The following is a 16,360-nucleotide window of genomic DNA, read 5'->3' on the forward strand; positions in this document are numbered from 1 at the left end:
TTATGGAACTGAAAAAATACAGTAACAAAAATTATACCCTGACTTGTGTGGCTTACTGGATTGGGCATCATCCTGCAAAATGAAAGATTACAGGTTCAATTCCTAGTCAGGGCACATGACTGGGTTGCAGGCCAGGTCCCCAGCTGGGGGTGTGGGAGAGGGAACCTATCAATGTTTCCATCGCACACAGATGTTCCCCTCTCTTTCTCCCTCTCCTCCTCTCTCTCTCTAAAAGTAAACAAACAGGATAGTTTTCAAAAAATTAAACACTCATGAATGTGTTCAATGATAAAAGTTTGAACGACAGAGGCTAAAATCAGTAAACTGAAGAACGGAATAAAATATACCAAATGTGATCAGCAAAGAGAAAATAGGCTGAAAAGTAAATGAATAGGGCCTCGGGGACTTGTAGGATAATAAAAGATCTAACATTTATTCCACTGGAATACCAGAAAGAGAAGAAAAAGAGCGCAAGGCTGAAAGAGTATTCAGATAAATAATGGGTGACAATTTACATTGACTTTAGTGAAAGACAAAGATCTATAGATTCAAGAATATAGGAACTGCAAGCAGGATAAATTCAAAGAAATATACATCAAGACACATCATAATAATACTTCTGAAAACTAAGGATGGAAAAAGAATCTTGAAAGCATCCAGACTAAGGAAATCTGAAACTAATACAAGTGCTTTAGAAAAGAGTGTGGCAGTATCTATTAATTATGCATATATCTTTTGACCTGGTAATTCTGAGACCAGAGGCCTGGCCAGACCATGGTGGGGGACAGGGAAGGGACTCAAAGCAGTGGGTGATGCTGCATTGCCCAGGTAACCATGAAAGTGCCTTGTGAATATTCAGCCCCAATGTGTCAGTCCTGCTTCTGGTGACAGATCCCCCACCCACAAGCAAGATGGTCACTGATGGAAGCGTTACATTGAGCACATTAAGCTAGCAAAATAATTGGATTGGAGAAAAGTGCTCCTACCCCACTTCTGGTCCCTGATTAAGGGTGGGACCAGGGGAAAGCAGGCACATGTGCCATAGAGGTCAAAATGGTGGCAGAGGGGGAGGTGCTGAACCAAAATACCTGTCAGTCTAGCTTGGGGAAAGAAGGGATTGGTTGGGGGATCTGTACCCTTCCAGAGCATGTGGAAGTTTTGTCTGGGAAAAAGCACCTAGCACAATCTATGCAGGTAACTTATATAAACCCAGAGGAAGGAAGAGACTACCTCTTCTTGGCCCACCTTGCAAATGCACTTGCTTGTATGTTTGCAGAACCTTATAGCCCTGGAAGCCACATGGCCAATGGTAGCTCCAGTAACACACACAGACTCTAGGAGGGAGCCTGAAGCCAGACAACTGCCAACTTAGCCACCTCGGGCTCCAAAGATAAGGATGAAGTGGGAATTGTGGGCACTGCCTTGGGTTTTGGTCTTGTTGGGAATAGCTTGGTTTTACCTGAGTTTTGCAAAAGAGATGAGCCTGATGAGCCTGGAGATGGGAAGTAACCCCATCCTCCCAATCGTGCAGCATTTGAATAAAGAACACCTTCCTTTCTCACCAACCTCTACCTCCAGAATTTGTCCAATGGTGACAATGGGAATCCAAACCACGTTTTCATTCAGTAACAATTCCACTCTTGGGTATATACCCAATAAAAAGACATACATATGTTCTCAAAAAAAGATGTCTCTAAAAATGTTTATTGAAGTACTATTGGTAATAGAGAAAATATGGAAGCAACTCATGTCAACAATAAAGTGTAAAATATTCATTAAAAAATACTATATGTCAACACATGTTAATCACTTTTAAATTATTTTCTGTATTGCTGATGTTTTGATATCTAATATTCAGGGCCTTCCTAACCTTTAGAGAGATTGCCCCTCCCAGGGTTAGTCAATTCCTAGAGAGAGTGCCTTTTATATGCAAACTAATCAATCCAGAGCCCACACCCCCAACCACCAACTTTATGGAGCTCTTATATTCTGGGCTACTATTCCCCTGCTCTAACCATCCCAAGGCCAGGGTATCATATCAGACAACCAGAGTTAGTCCCCATAACCCTAGAGCCTTCTGAAAGTAACTAAACTAGTCAGTCCTTAACCTGCTTACCCTGTCTCCAACATTCTTTCCGGCAAAAGCCACAATATAGACTCTTGCCTACATTTTTGCTTGTTCCCTCTGCTTCCTACTGGTCCCTGATGCTTTCCAATGTGGCCCTGTGTGGTACGGTGTCCTCCTCCTCCTGGGAACTGTAAGTGACAATCTTTTTATGGCAGGCATCTCCTGATCTGTTGGCCTCACCATGCCTGAATAATAATAAAATGTACATTTTATTACACAATAAGGATGAATGGACTAAAGCTACATACAATAATTATAAAGAATCTCACAAATATGAAGTTGAGCAAAAGGAAGGCAGTTATGTAAGAGTACCGAGTTGTGCTTTAGCTGTCAATAGTGTTTCCGATGGTAAGTGTGATGACCAGAAGGGGGCACCAGAGAGACCTTTGGGGCACTGGGGATGTTCTGCTTCTTGATGTGGGCTCTTAATTGCATGGATGACTGATCATTTCTGAAAATCTCATTCATTGTGATTTATTCATGATTTAGGCACTTTTCAGTATTAGTTTATATCAGAAAAACTACTAGGATTCTGCCACAATTATACCAAAATAAAACAGCATTACAAAACTAGAAATAAAAATAAATTATCTAATGCCTCATATAATAATTTTAAAATTAACAATAAAAGGAACATTAGAATGCAGGAATGCAAAAAAATCCATTAATTAGAGTAATACACAACAAAATTGATTAAACAAATTAAACCTATTTTTTTAAATCAATAAAAAATATTCTGTGGAGTCTAATGAAGAAATAAAGGGAAACAACACAAATATGCAATAGTAAGAATGAAAAGAGAGATGTTTTAGAGATAAATATTTTTTACATTATTTGAAAACACTATATGGAGCTTAATAATGAATTTGAAAATGCCAACAATATGCAAGATTTTCTGTAGATCACTAAATATGACTCAAGGAAATCTAGAAATCAGGAATAAAGTTTCCAAGACATCAGATTAATAGCCCTAAGACCAACAACAAGCCCAGATAATTTTACAAGATAAATTTTCTCCAACTTCCAAAGGCTCTGTCCATACAAATGCAAAACAATGAGTGATTTCCTATTCTTATTATGAAGTGAATACAAGTCCAATAAAAGCTGAACACACAGATGTCTGAGAGAGAAACTATAGGTCAATATCATATATGCATCTAAATGGAAAACCTCAATTTCAACTGCAATAACAAAAAATAAAATGATCATTATACAAAAATAAAAAGCGAGGGTCAACTCCTGGGAAAGGCCTCTTCATCTATATAAAGGAGATGCTCAGAAAGGAACCACCCTTTTTTTCTAAGTGCTGCTGTCTTTCAGGGTATGGCAGCTGGAACTGCCTGCCACAGCCATGGTGAGACTTAGGCTAGCTGAGACTTGCCCTGAGAACAGACGAGTAAAAATATGAAAAAAAACAGACCCTTTGATCTGGGCACTGAACATCTGAATTGGCCAACCTGGGAGCCACCCTAGCTGCAGGCCTCTCTTTAGGTGAGATATTAAGTTTATCGTATTGTTTAACACACTTGGGATAAGCATTCTGTTACTTGCAGCCAAGTGCATTCTAACAATGTACAAAAATGAATTAAATTAAAGCTGAGAGGAAAAAAAGAGAAAAAAGACTAAAATTTTTTTAATCAATGAGGAGATATGTAAAATTTAGTAGAGCATATGATAAATGTGACATTCTAATCAATGGGGAAAGGAAGGATTCCGGATAAATGGTAGTAGGAAACACTACTGAAAAATGTAAAAGCTGGGTCATCAGGTCACACTCTATCCTAAATTAATCCCATTGGCAGATTTCATTGAAATAAAAGCAAACCATAAAAATACTAGAAGAAAGTGTAAATGAATAGTATCTACTTTGCAAGTTGGGAATGACTTTCTAAGAAATACAAATACATAAATATTAAATGTTTATATATGAAAAGTCATTTCTTAATTCAAAGGCAAACAATTTATGAGTACAAAATGTTTGACACAAATAACTACTAAATCCCTTTAGAGAAGTTGATGAGTTAGCAAGAAGAATTTCATCCCCAATATAAAAGAGCAAAGGACCTGAGGTATAATTTACAAAATATGAAATTCAAATGACCAATGATTATATTTTTAAATATATAATCCCATAAGAAATGCAAATTTAGCAACATTATTTTTTCATACAGCTACTAAATTAGCAAAAAAGTTTACTATATATCACTCAATTTTTTGAACATACAATATAACAGAGACTTCCATATACAACTGGTGGATGTGAAAATTATTAAATCTTTCTATAATAAATTTGAAAATATGTATCAAGTACAGAAAGAACCTAAAAAAATTATTATCCTTGGTTTGGTAATTTTACTTCTTTAAAAATACAAGGAAATAAACATAGATATAATAAAATTGTACATATTCTAGGTGTTCTTTACAATATTATTCTATAATAATATGGTGAAGATGTCCAAGCAATTATCATATAAGAAAATAAAATAAATGATGGTTCCCTCTAAGTTGAGTAACATATTCCCATTTAAAAGCATAGGGAAAAAGAATAGATAAATGAGAAAATGCTCCCAATATAGCATTAAGTGGGAAAGTCAGGATATAAAATGTATGTACAATAAATAGCAATTTGAAAAACATACCTTTCACTATCTCTACCTCTATGTATAAAGGATGGGGAGGAAAAAGGAAAAGTAAATAAAGAAAATGCACCAGAAATACTAACAGTACTTATTCCTTAGTTCAGAGATTATAGCTGACTTCTTTATTCTTATTTTCATTTATCAGTATTTTCTAAACATTCTCCCTTAAATGAGCATGTATTGGTGCTATTTCCAAAAATGTAGCAATCAATTTTATTTAAAATAAAATAGTACTTCATTTTATCTTTTCCTTATCCCTTTACTCAGATGAAGTAGCATTTGTTTTGGTTCTCAGCTCTGTTAAGTCCTTCTGCACAAGAGTTTGGAAAGGCTGACATTTTTCTCAAGAAATATGCTGCAAGAATGCTAACCCATGATGAGGCTGAAGTTTATTTCTCTTCTATGACTTGCTGTGCACAGTCGGGAGTCGCTATCAGCAACTTAATAGAGACTCCACACAATTCTCGGGCAGGATGCTCCCAGCCCCACCACCACCCACCTCCCCATGCTCCATCCTGAGCCCACTACGTAGGCTCCTGGCACTTGCAGCTGGAGCCACCAGGTAAGGGATTCTACCTGTGCTGTGAGAGGCAGCTTCTATTTCATTATTAAGAGCTATCCTGTCTTCTGGCTGGAGCTTTTTTCACCTGGCCTCCTCACTGCTTAGAACTTGTGACCCCTGAGAATGTGGGACAGTTTGTAAGAGTGTAGCAGACCTGGGCCAGAATGTTAATGACATATGCACTTCTAAGCCCAGGGAGGGCTGGGGTCCCATGGCGTGGCAATCATGTATGATGAGCAATTATTTCTCTGAATTATCAGCAGCCACAAGGCCCTCCAGAGAACAAGACATCAAGGGGAGCAATTGATGCCTGTGCAAAGCCAGCTTTTATGAAAAATCAAAATTGACAGAGAAAACAGAAGTGTCAAACTAATATAGGAAAATGAAGCCCTCCCATTTCCCTGGGTAATTTCTTGAACAAGAAGGCTGACCCAAGGGCACTGGTGAAACATCAAGTAAGAAGGCTCCAGACCAATGGGAAGGGGCCATGACGCCCTAATATTGGCTGGGAGTGAGGGAGCAGGAGGATGGAGTAGAAAGCGAGCTGAGGAGAGTGAGGGAGTTCAGGAAGGATGTTACGGGTCCTGTGCCACAAATCCCTTCAGTACAATATATCTTCCTTCCAGCCCAGCACAGCCACACACTTGTTACTGCTACATAATCAAGTATTTCTACCCTTGGGGCCTCAGTTTCCCAGGTGGAGATGCTCAAAAAACCACAGCGATGCTAGGAACATGGGAGACTACACTGGGGACAGGGGAGACTGTGCAGGGGAGCCTCAGGACCCAAAACTGCAGTTCCCCACCTATTTTAGCCACCACATGCCCGCTTCTGCCACTGTATAATATATTCATGTTGCAGTAAGATTCTGCTGAAACAGATTTTTCTAGGACTGCAGAAAGGATTGGAAACCACTGAACAAGTTTCTTTCTCAGTCTTTTGGTCCTAAATCAATTCTATTCTATTGAAAAGAGCAGAATACAGCCCTGTTCTCTCTTGTCAGGTTATCTTTTGTCCTGGACTGCCAACTCATAGAGCAGCCCTACCGGCTTTCTGGACACTGCTGCCCACTTCTGCACCCTCCTGCCCAAGAAGGCAGGCTGTCTTCCACCGAGCCAGTGAATCAGGTGGATGGTGCCCATGGGAAATAAGATTCAAAGGACATGTAAGAAGCTGGCAATTTTCCCGGGATTTCACTACATCAGGGACCCCGTGTTAGTGGAAAGAGGGGAATGAGTCTCCCACACCAGTAGCATACGATGGAGAGGGGCAAACATCTTTAGCAACGATGTCATGAAGAAACGTTTCTGCGGGGCTGTAGCTGGTGCTATACTCCAGGCAAGTCATGCTTAAGGGAAAAAAGACAACTGTGTTTTCCTTCTCCCATTAATTGCATCAAAACAGTCCTAAAAATAGAATCTTATCAGAGGTGAAGCTCCCAGGTCCCTCTCAGTCCGTGGTCTTTACATGGAGTGGACATCTGCTCCAAGGCAGAAGCAGGGCTGGGCACCGCCCAGGCTCACAGACCTCTCCTCCTTTCCTTGGCCTGAGGTGTGGGCACATGGTATGGTGGGGAGCTGCAGTCCAGTGCACTCTGATGCAGAAGGCCAGACCTCAGCCTGCCTGTGCCTCCCTGAGCTTGTGGGGTCTGGGGTAGAATGCTCAAGAAGGAAGCCCCATCTGCCCCAAGCTAATGTTCCAGGCCACACAGGAGAGTTCTCACTGCCAAGTACTGCAGCAGGGTCATTACACTCACCCCTCTATTCAACCAGGAGATTCCTAACATCTGCATCCTCCATCTGAGGAAATAAAGACTCATTGAAGGGAAGTGAGTGCAAAGGTTGGGGATAGGGGGCAGAGCCAGGAATAATGCAAAGGTTCCCAAGATAGTGACAGGACATACATATGAGGTGCCTTTGTTCACAGTACATGGTCCATTGTCCCTGCTCCGCTTCCTCTTGTCTTGTCCTAAGCCATGCTTCAACCATTGGAAACTTTCCTAGATTGGGCCCTCCAACAATCCGGTCCCAGCTCATGCCCCAAGGTAAGGACATTTGCATGGACCCCCTTTGGAGATTTCTGTCTGAACAAAGAGAAAGCTGAATAGAAATCTGCAAGTTTCCAAAAGGAACAAGCATGTACCCCCAGGATGGATGTCAGGTCTAATCCTGTGGGAGCTGGACTGGACTTTCCAGCAAAACCTGCCCCTGGCGGGGTTGCTTGGAGATCTCCCTTGCTGGGCAGCTCCAAGCAGAACACAGACATGATTAATGTTTTGCCCAGAGTTACACAGCAAGCTGCTGACACAGACCTTTGATTTTGCTATCCAGCACTCCTTCAACAAGAACACATTTCCTGAATGAGATAATTTCATTAGTATTTGTCCAGCACCCTGCAGTGAAAGGTGATCACCCACTCCTTCCATCCTCTGAAAGGACTGAGTAATTACCGTCTCTTGGTTCCACTTAATCTAAAACATCTGGGTGACTCACCCTCCCTGAGATCTCCCTCCAGAGTATTTACTTTGAAAAAGCATCCATTTGCATCCCCTCAAATAAGCACTCTTGGTTTAAATCTTAAAGAAACTACTTGATTTGAGTTTTTGTGTTTGTATTTGTTTGTTTGCTGTAGTTATTTTTAAATTATGTATGTAGATAGACTGACAGACACAGATAGATGATAGATGAATAATATATTAGGATATATACATATATATATTAAGATACACGTGATTTTTGCCGGGATCCCCTGGCCCTGCTCCAACATGACAGCATCTAGCAATCCGCCCTGCTGGTTGCTCTAAGTGCTCTGCACTGGGAGTGACCAGACGTGCAGTTGAGGGAGCTCCTCAGAGTGCCCCTGCCTCCTTAGAATGACTGATCTTTGCACAGCCTCTCTGTGCCTCAGGACCCTAACTCTATCCTCAAATCTGCTGCCCACCCCAACTTTATTTTTATGCCACCCCAATTCCCTAGCCTTATCTCTCACAGCCCCATCTTCCACCAAGGAGCCCAGCTCAGCCCTGCCTTTAAATGATGATGGATAGCCGTAACACACTCTGTCCCAGAGCACTCTCCTTGCTTCATCCTGACACCTCCCAGATCTTGCTTTAATGCACTCTGGGTCTGAATAACAAACATTTGCTATGGTAAATCCATTCCTGCTTCACAGCTAACTTCTCTTTAACAGTGATAAGCTGCCAGGCAGGCAGATAACAACTGGGATATGCAGTTATTAAGCACAGATTTTAAAATAACAAAAGGATACATTTTAAAATAAAGCTCACTTGAAAATCAGCTTCTCTTTCAACTCAATTACATCCAGGCTTCCTGCTCAGAAGCTCCTTATGCTGAGAGATTCCAGCTCCCATTGGCTTCAGGGTATTGGAGGAGTGTTGCCGTGGCAACACAGGAGTCCCAGACACCTGAAGCAGGAAGTGGAGGACACTGCCTCCAGCTCTCTCAGGCCCCTGGCGTGGTCAGCATGGCCCCCATCAGCTGCCTAAGATGAGGCAGGAACCCCCATAGCCAATACTCCACCCATTATGGGGACCTTGGTGTTAGAGCTGAGCTGACAGAAGGGGACTGGGTAGCAAAGGAGCCAGCAGACAGACCCTGACTGTCATTAACATCAGAGGAACACTGAGGACTAAAAGCGAGTACCATGGCAGCTGTACTTGAACGTGGCAGACATGAACAGTCGCTTCTGCAGGCAGCTACACTTGACAAGCTCCTTTTATATCAGAGTGACTGAAAGGGCTCTGTGTCCTGCTTTCTCCTTACCTGGTAGGAATTCCAACACAAGTCAACTGCTATTGTGGCCATAAACATCCCAGACCAGCGCTGACCACCCATCCTCAGCCCTCCACCAAGTCTCACAGCTTTGGGCATCCCTAACTGACATCCCTAGCACCTTTGATATTTCAGGTCACACCCTGACCCACCAGGGTATCACACCAGTCACCCACCCCCTCTATGATACCACAAACAAACCTCTGAGCTCCAAAATGCCATCAAGCCATATGTAGCACCGTTGCACATCAACCAATTATTGAAACTTCCATTATTGTTATGACCAACCCATGACTTTACCTTCTATCACAGCATGGGCTGAAAGTCCCCCTACCCACATCACACATGATGCTCAGTCTTCTCAGCCTCTCCCTGGAAGAAGAGTCCTCCTCCCGTGTTGTAACTGATGGCAGTCCCTAAGTGCTCAACAGCACTCACACCCTCCACAACCCCACACATGCATCCTTCCACCTGGTTCTCTAGGAAAACAGCCAGAGAATCCCTCACCTAGATTCTCAGTACCCCAAAATCATGGAGGCCTTTGCTTCCCCTCAACTGTCCCCAGCCAGTGCCAGCATACAGGCTGGAAGGATCTCTGCCAAGGGTTTATCCTGCCCTGCTGAGAGCTCACTATGCTCTTTGTCTCCTGGACACTGCCATTAGAAGAGATATCTTTCTTTCACATGTATAGAAGTGTGAGTGTGATTCTGTGTGTATGTGTGACCACTGTGTGTGTATGTACCTGAGTGCATGCCAACCAATCAATGCTTTCATGCTATCCTGATTAGACTGAGCCTGTGGCCTCTTCACATCATGAGCAAGTCCATCTGTGGCTTCACTTCAGGGATCCCAGCTCTGGGCAATGGCCAGCCTCCAGTCCTCAATCTTAAAATCCCTCCTAAGAGAAGGGATTTTATCACTAGAAAAGCTCCCAGGCCTGCCACTTGCAGGAGGACCATAAAACAGCCAAAGCCCACCCTGAGTGATAAAGCCCATGTATCTCTCTCTCTCCTCTCTCCAGCAGGCCCCAGCACTCCCCACTTCTCCCCCTCCTCCTGTGTCACTTGTCTACTCGTGGCCCTGTCTCACTCTTGGATCTAGAGAACACTCACTGGCTGTAGCCTCTGTCTCTTGCCTCAGCCACAGTCATACCTGTCCCTGCCATTGGGCTGATTTCAGCCACTCTGGAGAAACACATTGCCCCTCCCAGCCTTGCCCAAGACCACAGGGCTGGCCCTGGAGGCTTCTGCTGTACTCAGCGGCATGTTGGAACTTTCTTTTGGGAACTCTCTGGGCCTCCTCCCCACCTTGCCCCATAAGCACCAGCATCGTGGCAACATCAGCAGAGACTGGGGGTGGGGGTGAGGGGGTCAATGTTGGTTACCACTGCTTGGAACACAGGGTCTGTGCCACCACAGCGGGAAGGGGAGGTGGGTGCCCTGGGGATTACCTTGCGCATGTCTTTGCCAAAGGTCTCGCTGTAGGTTGTGCCGAGGATTTCAAACTGGACGTAGGGATTTGAGCTATCCTCCCGAAACTCCATCACCCCTGTGAGGCCTGTGATGTGGCCCTGCAGGGAGAAGGAAACACCATTGAAGGTAAAGCAGCTATGGACAGGGGAGAGGAGGAAAGCCCAAGGCAAGAAAGGAAAAAGACATGGTCACCAAGGAGTGAATAATCAAGGTCTGGGAAAGTAGTGGGCACGCTGTAATGGGAAAAGAGTCACTGGTAGTCCTAGAGCCTCGGAGCAGGATCAACACTTCCCAGGCCATGGCTCACAGGAAAAGTCCCTAAGGCATATACCTGTCATTCATGCAGTCAGTATGATTAGAGAACTTGCTCTGTCCCACACACAGTGCTAGCAGTGAGATTAAAGAGTGACAGCTTTTGTGAACCTGCCCCAGGAGCTCACCTTAGATTCAGCCAAGCAGAAAGTCAAGTCAACAAATGCCATGTCAGGCACATGGTAGATGCTGCAAGCCAGAAAGCATGAGACCTGGAGGCTAAAACCTAGCTCCAGCTCTGGCTTTGCCATCTCTGCCACTTTAGGCAAGTCACCACCTACCTCCCAGCATCAGCCTAGATTACTTAGATTCATAGCACAGATCCCGCAAGGACCAAAGCAGATACTGTGCACAGAGCATGGTGACTGGCACAGACTGGATGTGGTGGGTATGTATGACCAGCGCCTCTCTCCATTGCTCAGTGGGCTCTGCAAGAGCAGGTGGCAGAGGGGCTGAGCTGACCTGTGATAAGACCACTTTTTTCTTCAAGACTGGGGAAGGGGTCTTATCCAGGCTTAACCCCCACAGTCAGTGAGCTAGGAGAGCCCCAGGGACTGAGCTAGCCCCATAGGCACCCAGGTCTGGCTTGGGCTGCAATAGACTTAAACCAGTACCAGAACATGTCTGCAGCTATTGAAATCACACACAATTTATTGAGACTAAAATCCTAGCACTGCAGATTTCCTTAAATGCTCTTTTAAAGCCTCTAAAAGCCAATTCACTCTAACATATCTTCTGTGGATTACCCAATTCACTTCAAACCTAGCCTTCTAACTTGGTGCCATGCTTTAGCATGTCACGGGACACATCACAAGTGCAGAATGCCTGCATACACACATTCATGCACACACACCCAGATGAACACACCACATGCACATGCATGTTCACACCCAAGAAGCCAAGGTCTTGGCTGATGAGCACACCCCCTGCCAACTGAGACAGTCTCTCTCATAAACAGTGGCAGACATGAACTAGGCAGTTGCTTCCATTTTTTTCACTTGCAGTAGTTCCCCCTTATCCATAGGGTATATATTCCAAGACCCCCAGTAGGTGCCCAAAACCATGGGTGGTACCAAACTCTATATATACTATGTTTTTTTCTTGTACATAAACTACCTATGATAAAGTTTAATTTATAAATTAGGCACAGTAAGAGATTAACAATAATAACTAATAATAAAATAGAACAATATTAACAATATACTGCAATAAAAGTTATATAAATGTGGTCTCTCTCTCCCTAAATATTTTATTGTACTGCATGTAGCTTTCTTCTTCTTGTGATGACGCTAGATGATACAATACCAATGTAATGAGATGAAGCAGGTACTCAGAATGGTATGCAACTTAAAACTTATGAATTATTTATTTCTGGAATTTTCCATTTAATACTTTTCAACCATGGTTGACCATGGGTAACTGAAACCACTAAAAGTGAAATCATGGATAAGGGGGGGGGGGGGAACTACTGTACTTGTTACCTTGGGCAAGTTACTTAACCTCTCTGAAGTCCAGTCTGCATATATGAAAACAAAAACAATCATAATAACACATAGGCATAAGCCCTGGCTCACTCCTCCCTCAAACACTGGGAAAGGAAGAGTGGCAAGAGAGTGGGACAAGAGAGGAACCTGGGAGGGGCCTGCCAGGCCAACCACAGAAAGTGCTCCATCCAGGACACCTGCTGCAAGGGACAGAGGTGAGGAGGGGGGTGCAAGAAGGGGTCTGTCTTTGGCCTTGGCCCAGGAGGGTGCCCCCTCCCACACACCTTTTTGATTGTGTCCAGCATGGACCTCCCTCCATTCCATGGCTTGGTGGACTTGCGGATGCAGTTGAGGCTTGCCATGCTATGCCACTTCCGGTCCTCCAGCTTCCTGTGGAAGGCGTTGGCCAGCATCAGAACACTGTCATACAGGTAGAGGTTGGAGATCTGCAAAGACAAAGGTGGTGAAACCTTTTCCACTTGTGCATTTCCAGAGAGAGGGGAAGAAACCACCCTAGGAGATGACTGGTGTGACTCAGGATGGTAAACCTAAGAAGTGGCACTCACCATCTATGCAGTGATCACCTGCCTTCCAGGTGTGCATTCAAAACCCCAGGTAGGAGCTGAATAGAGTAAGACCTAGCCCTGCTTTAGGAACTTAACTTGGGGGTGGATCTGAACATCAACAGGAGAACCAGATTGATCAGTGCCACGATTTGAGTCTTGCATGCAAGCTCTGTGTGAGACTGGAGTGGGACATCCTGCTCAGGTAGCAAAGGAAGGAGAGAAGCATGGGCAGAAAGCTTAGTCTAGAAGAATTAGTAGGATAAAAGGTGGGGAAGTTAATAGGGAGGGCACAGCATTACTCAAAGGCATGACTGTGCAAAGGAATAGGGCCAGGTAGGGCATGGTCTGCCAGAATATTCTGTAAAGTACCAAAGGTAAAGATTTTAGGCTTTGTAGGGCTTACAGTCTCCTTGGACCTGCTCAACCCTAATGTTATAGCATAAAGCTGCCAAAGAAGATACATAAACAAATGATGTACCAATAAAATTTTATTCACAAAAACAGGCAGTGGGCTGGATTTGGCCTGTGGGCCTGGGAGCCAACCCCTGGTTAAGAAAACAGTTCAAGGTGTTTGAATCAATGGATAGGGTACGAAGGGAGAGGGATCAAGAGGGAGGCAGGAACTGAGCCACACTGAGCCTCATCGGCCATGCTAAGTAGTAACAACATTGGGGACTTTAGGGAGAAGGGCTCCATTGGAGGATCTATGCCAAGAAATCATATTTGTGCCTTAGAAGAACTGCACTGGTCCCTGGCTGGGCCTGGGGAGGATAGTGGCCTGAGTGAACTGTGGCAGCTTGTGAGGATGGCAATTCAGACACCACAGAGCCTGCTGGCAGTGGCGTCATTGCTAGCCAGGGGACGCTTTTGGGATTTGCAACTATGTGCATCTGAGAACTTACCCTCTGCTTAGCTGTCCACAGTAGATTTGGGCCCTAGAGGAGACTTAACCATCTCAGAGATCCTGAGAGCAAGTCTGCGAGAGAGACACTGGAATAACAGTGGGAAGTGCTGCACCAAGGCTGTGGGGTGCAAGGGTGGGCCCCCGCTCACTCCCCTGACCATGATCTGAATGAGCCCAAAAACTAACACCTGCCTTCTCAGGGGCCTTGGCAGGGGCAGCCCTGTTCCCCAGTGTTATGCCTTCATGCCACCCCCTCCTCCCAGGGGGTGGCATGGAGCAACAAGGGAAGAGAGGAAGAGGAGGGGGTGAGAGAAGGTAACATCAGCCTTCGGCCAGGAGTATAGCCCATCACAGTGGCTGGTGCACAAACAACCATCAGCCAAAGTGGGTCAAAGGGACAATTCTCTGCACATCTAAGCAGCAAGGTGTCTGCTAAAAATATTTTAGGAAAACAAAATCACCAGATATAAATAGGAGAACATGTTGGCCTCACAGGACTCCTGGGAAGATCAAATAAGATCCTTAGGCTTCAGAAAAAAAACCCTGCTGCCTCCCAGTCTTACCCTCCACCACTCCCCAGGATGTCCCTTGCACTCCCAACATTCCCATGCCTTGTTCTCAGCCTGGAATTTCTGTCTTCACATAGACTGGGTACCCCCAAAACAGGGCCTCAGACAAGAGCTTGTCTTAAGGGAACTGTCCTCTGCAAATGAAATCAGAGGTGGGCCAAGGGAGTTGGTACAGGGCATCAAAACATCTGCGACATCATGACCCCCCAGGCACTCATGCTATCTCTCAAGAAGAGCTGACCGCTTTGGTGGTGTCCCTGTGCCATGACCACTCCTGCACAGCCGTGTCCTATCTGCTTTTAACCTGTGCACTTGCAGCGGACACAGGAATGTATGCCACCAAGGCCTGTGCTCCTGGCACCTCTCCATGTTGTAGGTGTAAGAAGTAGACAGAGGATGAACAGGAGATATCTCAGTGGTGGCAGGAGGGTACCTGGGATTGCTGACTGCTGCCAACTTAAACAAGAGCCTCGGGCCAAGGGGAAGCAGTCATTGTCAGCACCTGGTGACCTTTTTCAGGGCCCTGCAATACACAGGTGCTTATCTGACAGCAGAGAGAAATTATTCCAGCCGCCTGGAATTCACCCTCTGCCTTACAGGGAACACTGGGACAGAACCATGTCTCCTACCCCTCCATCCCTGGAAGAGCATTTCCTTGGGGAAACAGACTAACCTACTCTCTGCTCTCGTCAGCCTCCCCTCACCCACCCCAACTCCCAGAAGCCGCTACCACTGCAAAATTATCTTAGACATGTTCACCTCCCCTCTGGAATACAAAACCATAATGAAGATGTTTTATAAGACAATGTAAGCCACTTAGAGTTAGCTTGGTTTTATTTTTTTTTTTTCTGCAAGGATAACTCAAAGCTGAGAGTCCTTGATGATGTGAAGATTTCTCTTCTCAAGACATGCATGGATCTCCCAACCACCCACTCATAGCCAATGCTATTCAACTTAGTGGGACACTTTGTGACACTTTGACACACCTACACCTATACACACACTCACACACATGGACAGCACCACCCCAGCTGTGGCCCACACCAACACCCAGTGGTATTTTCCTTTTTCCCTCAGCATTTCAATTTACAATGAATTAAGGTATCTAATTAATGTATGAATGCAGAGATGTCTTCAATGAAGAGGAAAAAACAGGAAGTGACTCACAAAGGCCAAAGAAAGCACTTAGCCCTCCCACAAGTGTGTCTGCTGGGAAGGGTGAATGCATTTCAGTTCAAGGGAACAGGCTTGAGCAATGTTCTTCCCCAGGCATGGATAGGCCTTCCCACTGCCCGACATCTATCACCCTGGGCACCTTCTGCCATGATCTACTGCACACTGTCAGTTCATACATGCATTTACTCACCAAACTCTGAGCTTCTTAAGGGATTTTTTTTTAACTCTTCTAGATATATCTCTCTATATATACATTATCTCTAGAACTGGCATCCAGCACCAACCAAGACATATGATTGGTGCTTAATGCATTTTTGATGGACGATGGTGGATGGATGGAAGAATGAATAGATAGGTGGGTGAGTGAGTAGTGTGTGGGGGGAAGATAAGAAGGTGGGGAGATGGATGGATGGATGGATGGATGGATGGATGGATGGATGGATGGATCCCCTGATAAGAAGACACACACTGATCTTGGTTCACAAAAAGAAAATATGAGAAACAGCAGGAAAAAAAGATTTGCTGCCTCGATCTGTGACGTGGGAGGGAACCTCCTTTTTTAAACAACTATGTGCTTCTCATTTGTAGCTTACTCATAACGTCTTAATCTTTACTTGGAGCTGTTTCTACCTTCTCCACTCACTGCTGCCCCTTCTCCTGGTGAGGTGCTATCTCAGTATTTCTCGCCTCAGATAGAAGTTGACACTCTGCATTGTTCTGTGGCTCCTCCTCTGCTCCCCAACCTCAGTGTCCTAAC

The 16,360-nt window shown here is 44.6% G+C and overlaps 1 protein-coding gene across 2 annotated transcripts in view; it reads right to left on the minus strand.

The window, feature by feature from the left end:
* The window catches only part of GRID1 (glutamate ionotropic receptor delta type subunit 1), a 714,118-nt gene that overhangs the window by 203,153 nt on the left and 494,605 nt on the right, over positions 1-16,360 (minus strand). For both annotated transcript variants that reach the window (XM_054580465.1, XM_054580464.1), the window contains exons 7-8: positions 12,673-12,834; positions 10,571-10,690 (exon numbers count right to left, since the gene is read on the minus strand). In XM_054580465.1, the coding sequence (XP_054436440.1) occupies positions 10,571-10,690; positions 12,673-12,834 (282 nt within the window). The remainder of the gene's footprint in view (positions 1-10,570; positions 10,691-12,672; positions 12,835-16,360) is intronic.

Source organism: Pteronotus mesoamericanus, unplaced genomic scaffold (genome assembly GCF_021234165.1).
Source record: "Pteronotus mesoamericanus isolate MK-2021 breed Mesoamerican mustached bat unplaced genomic scaffold, CSHL_Meso_final contig_59, whole genome shotgun sequence".
Classification (NCBI taxonomy): Eukaryota; Metazoa; Chordata; class Mammalia; order Chiroptera; family Mormoopidae; genus Pteronotus; species Pteronotus mesoamericanus.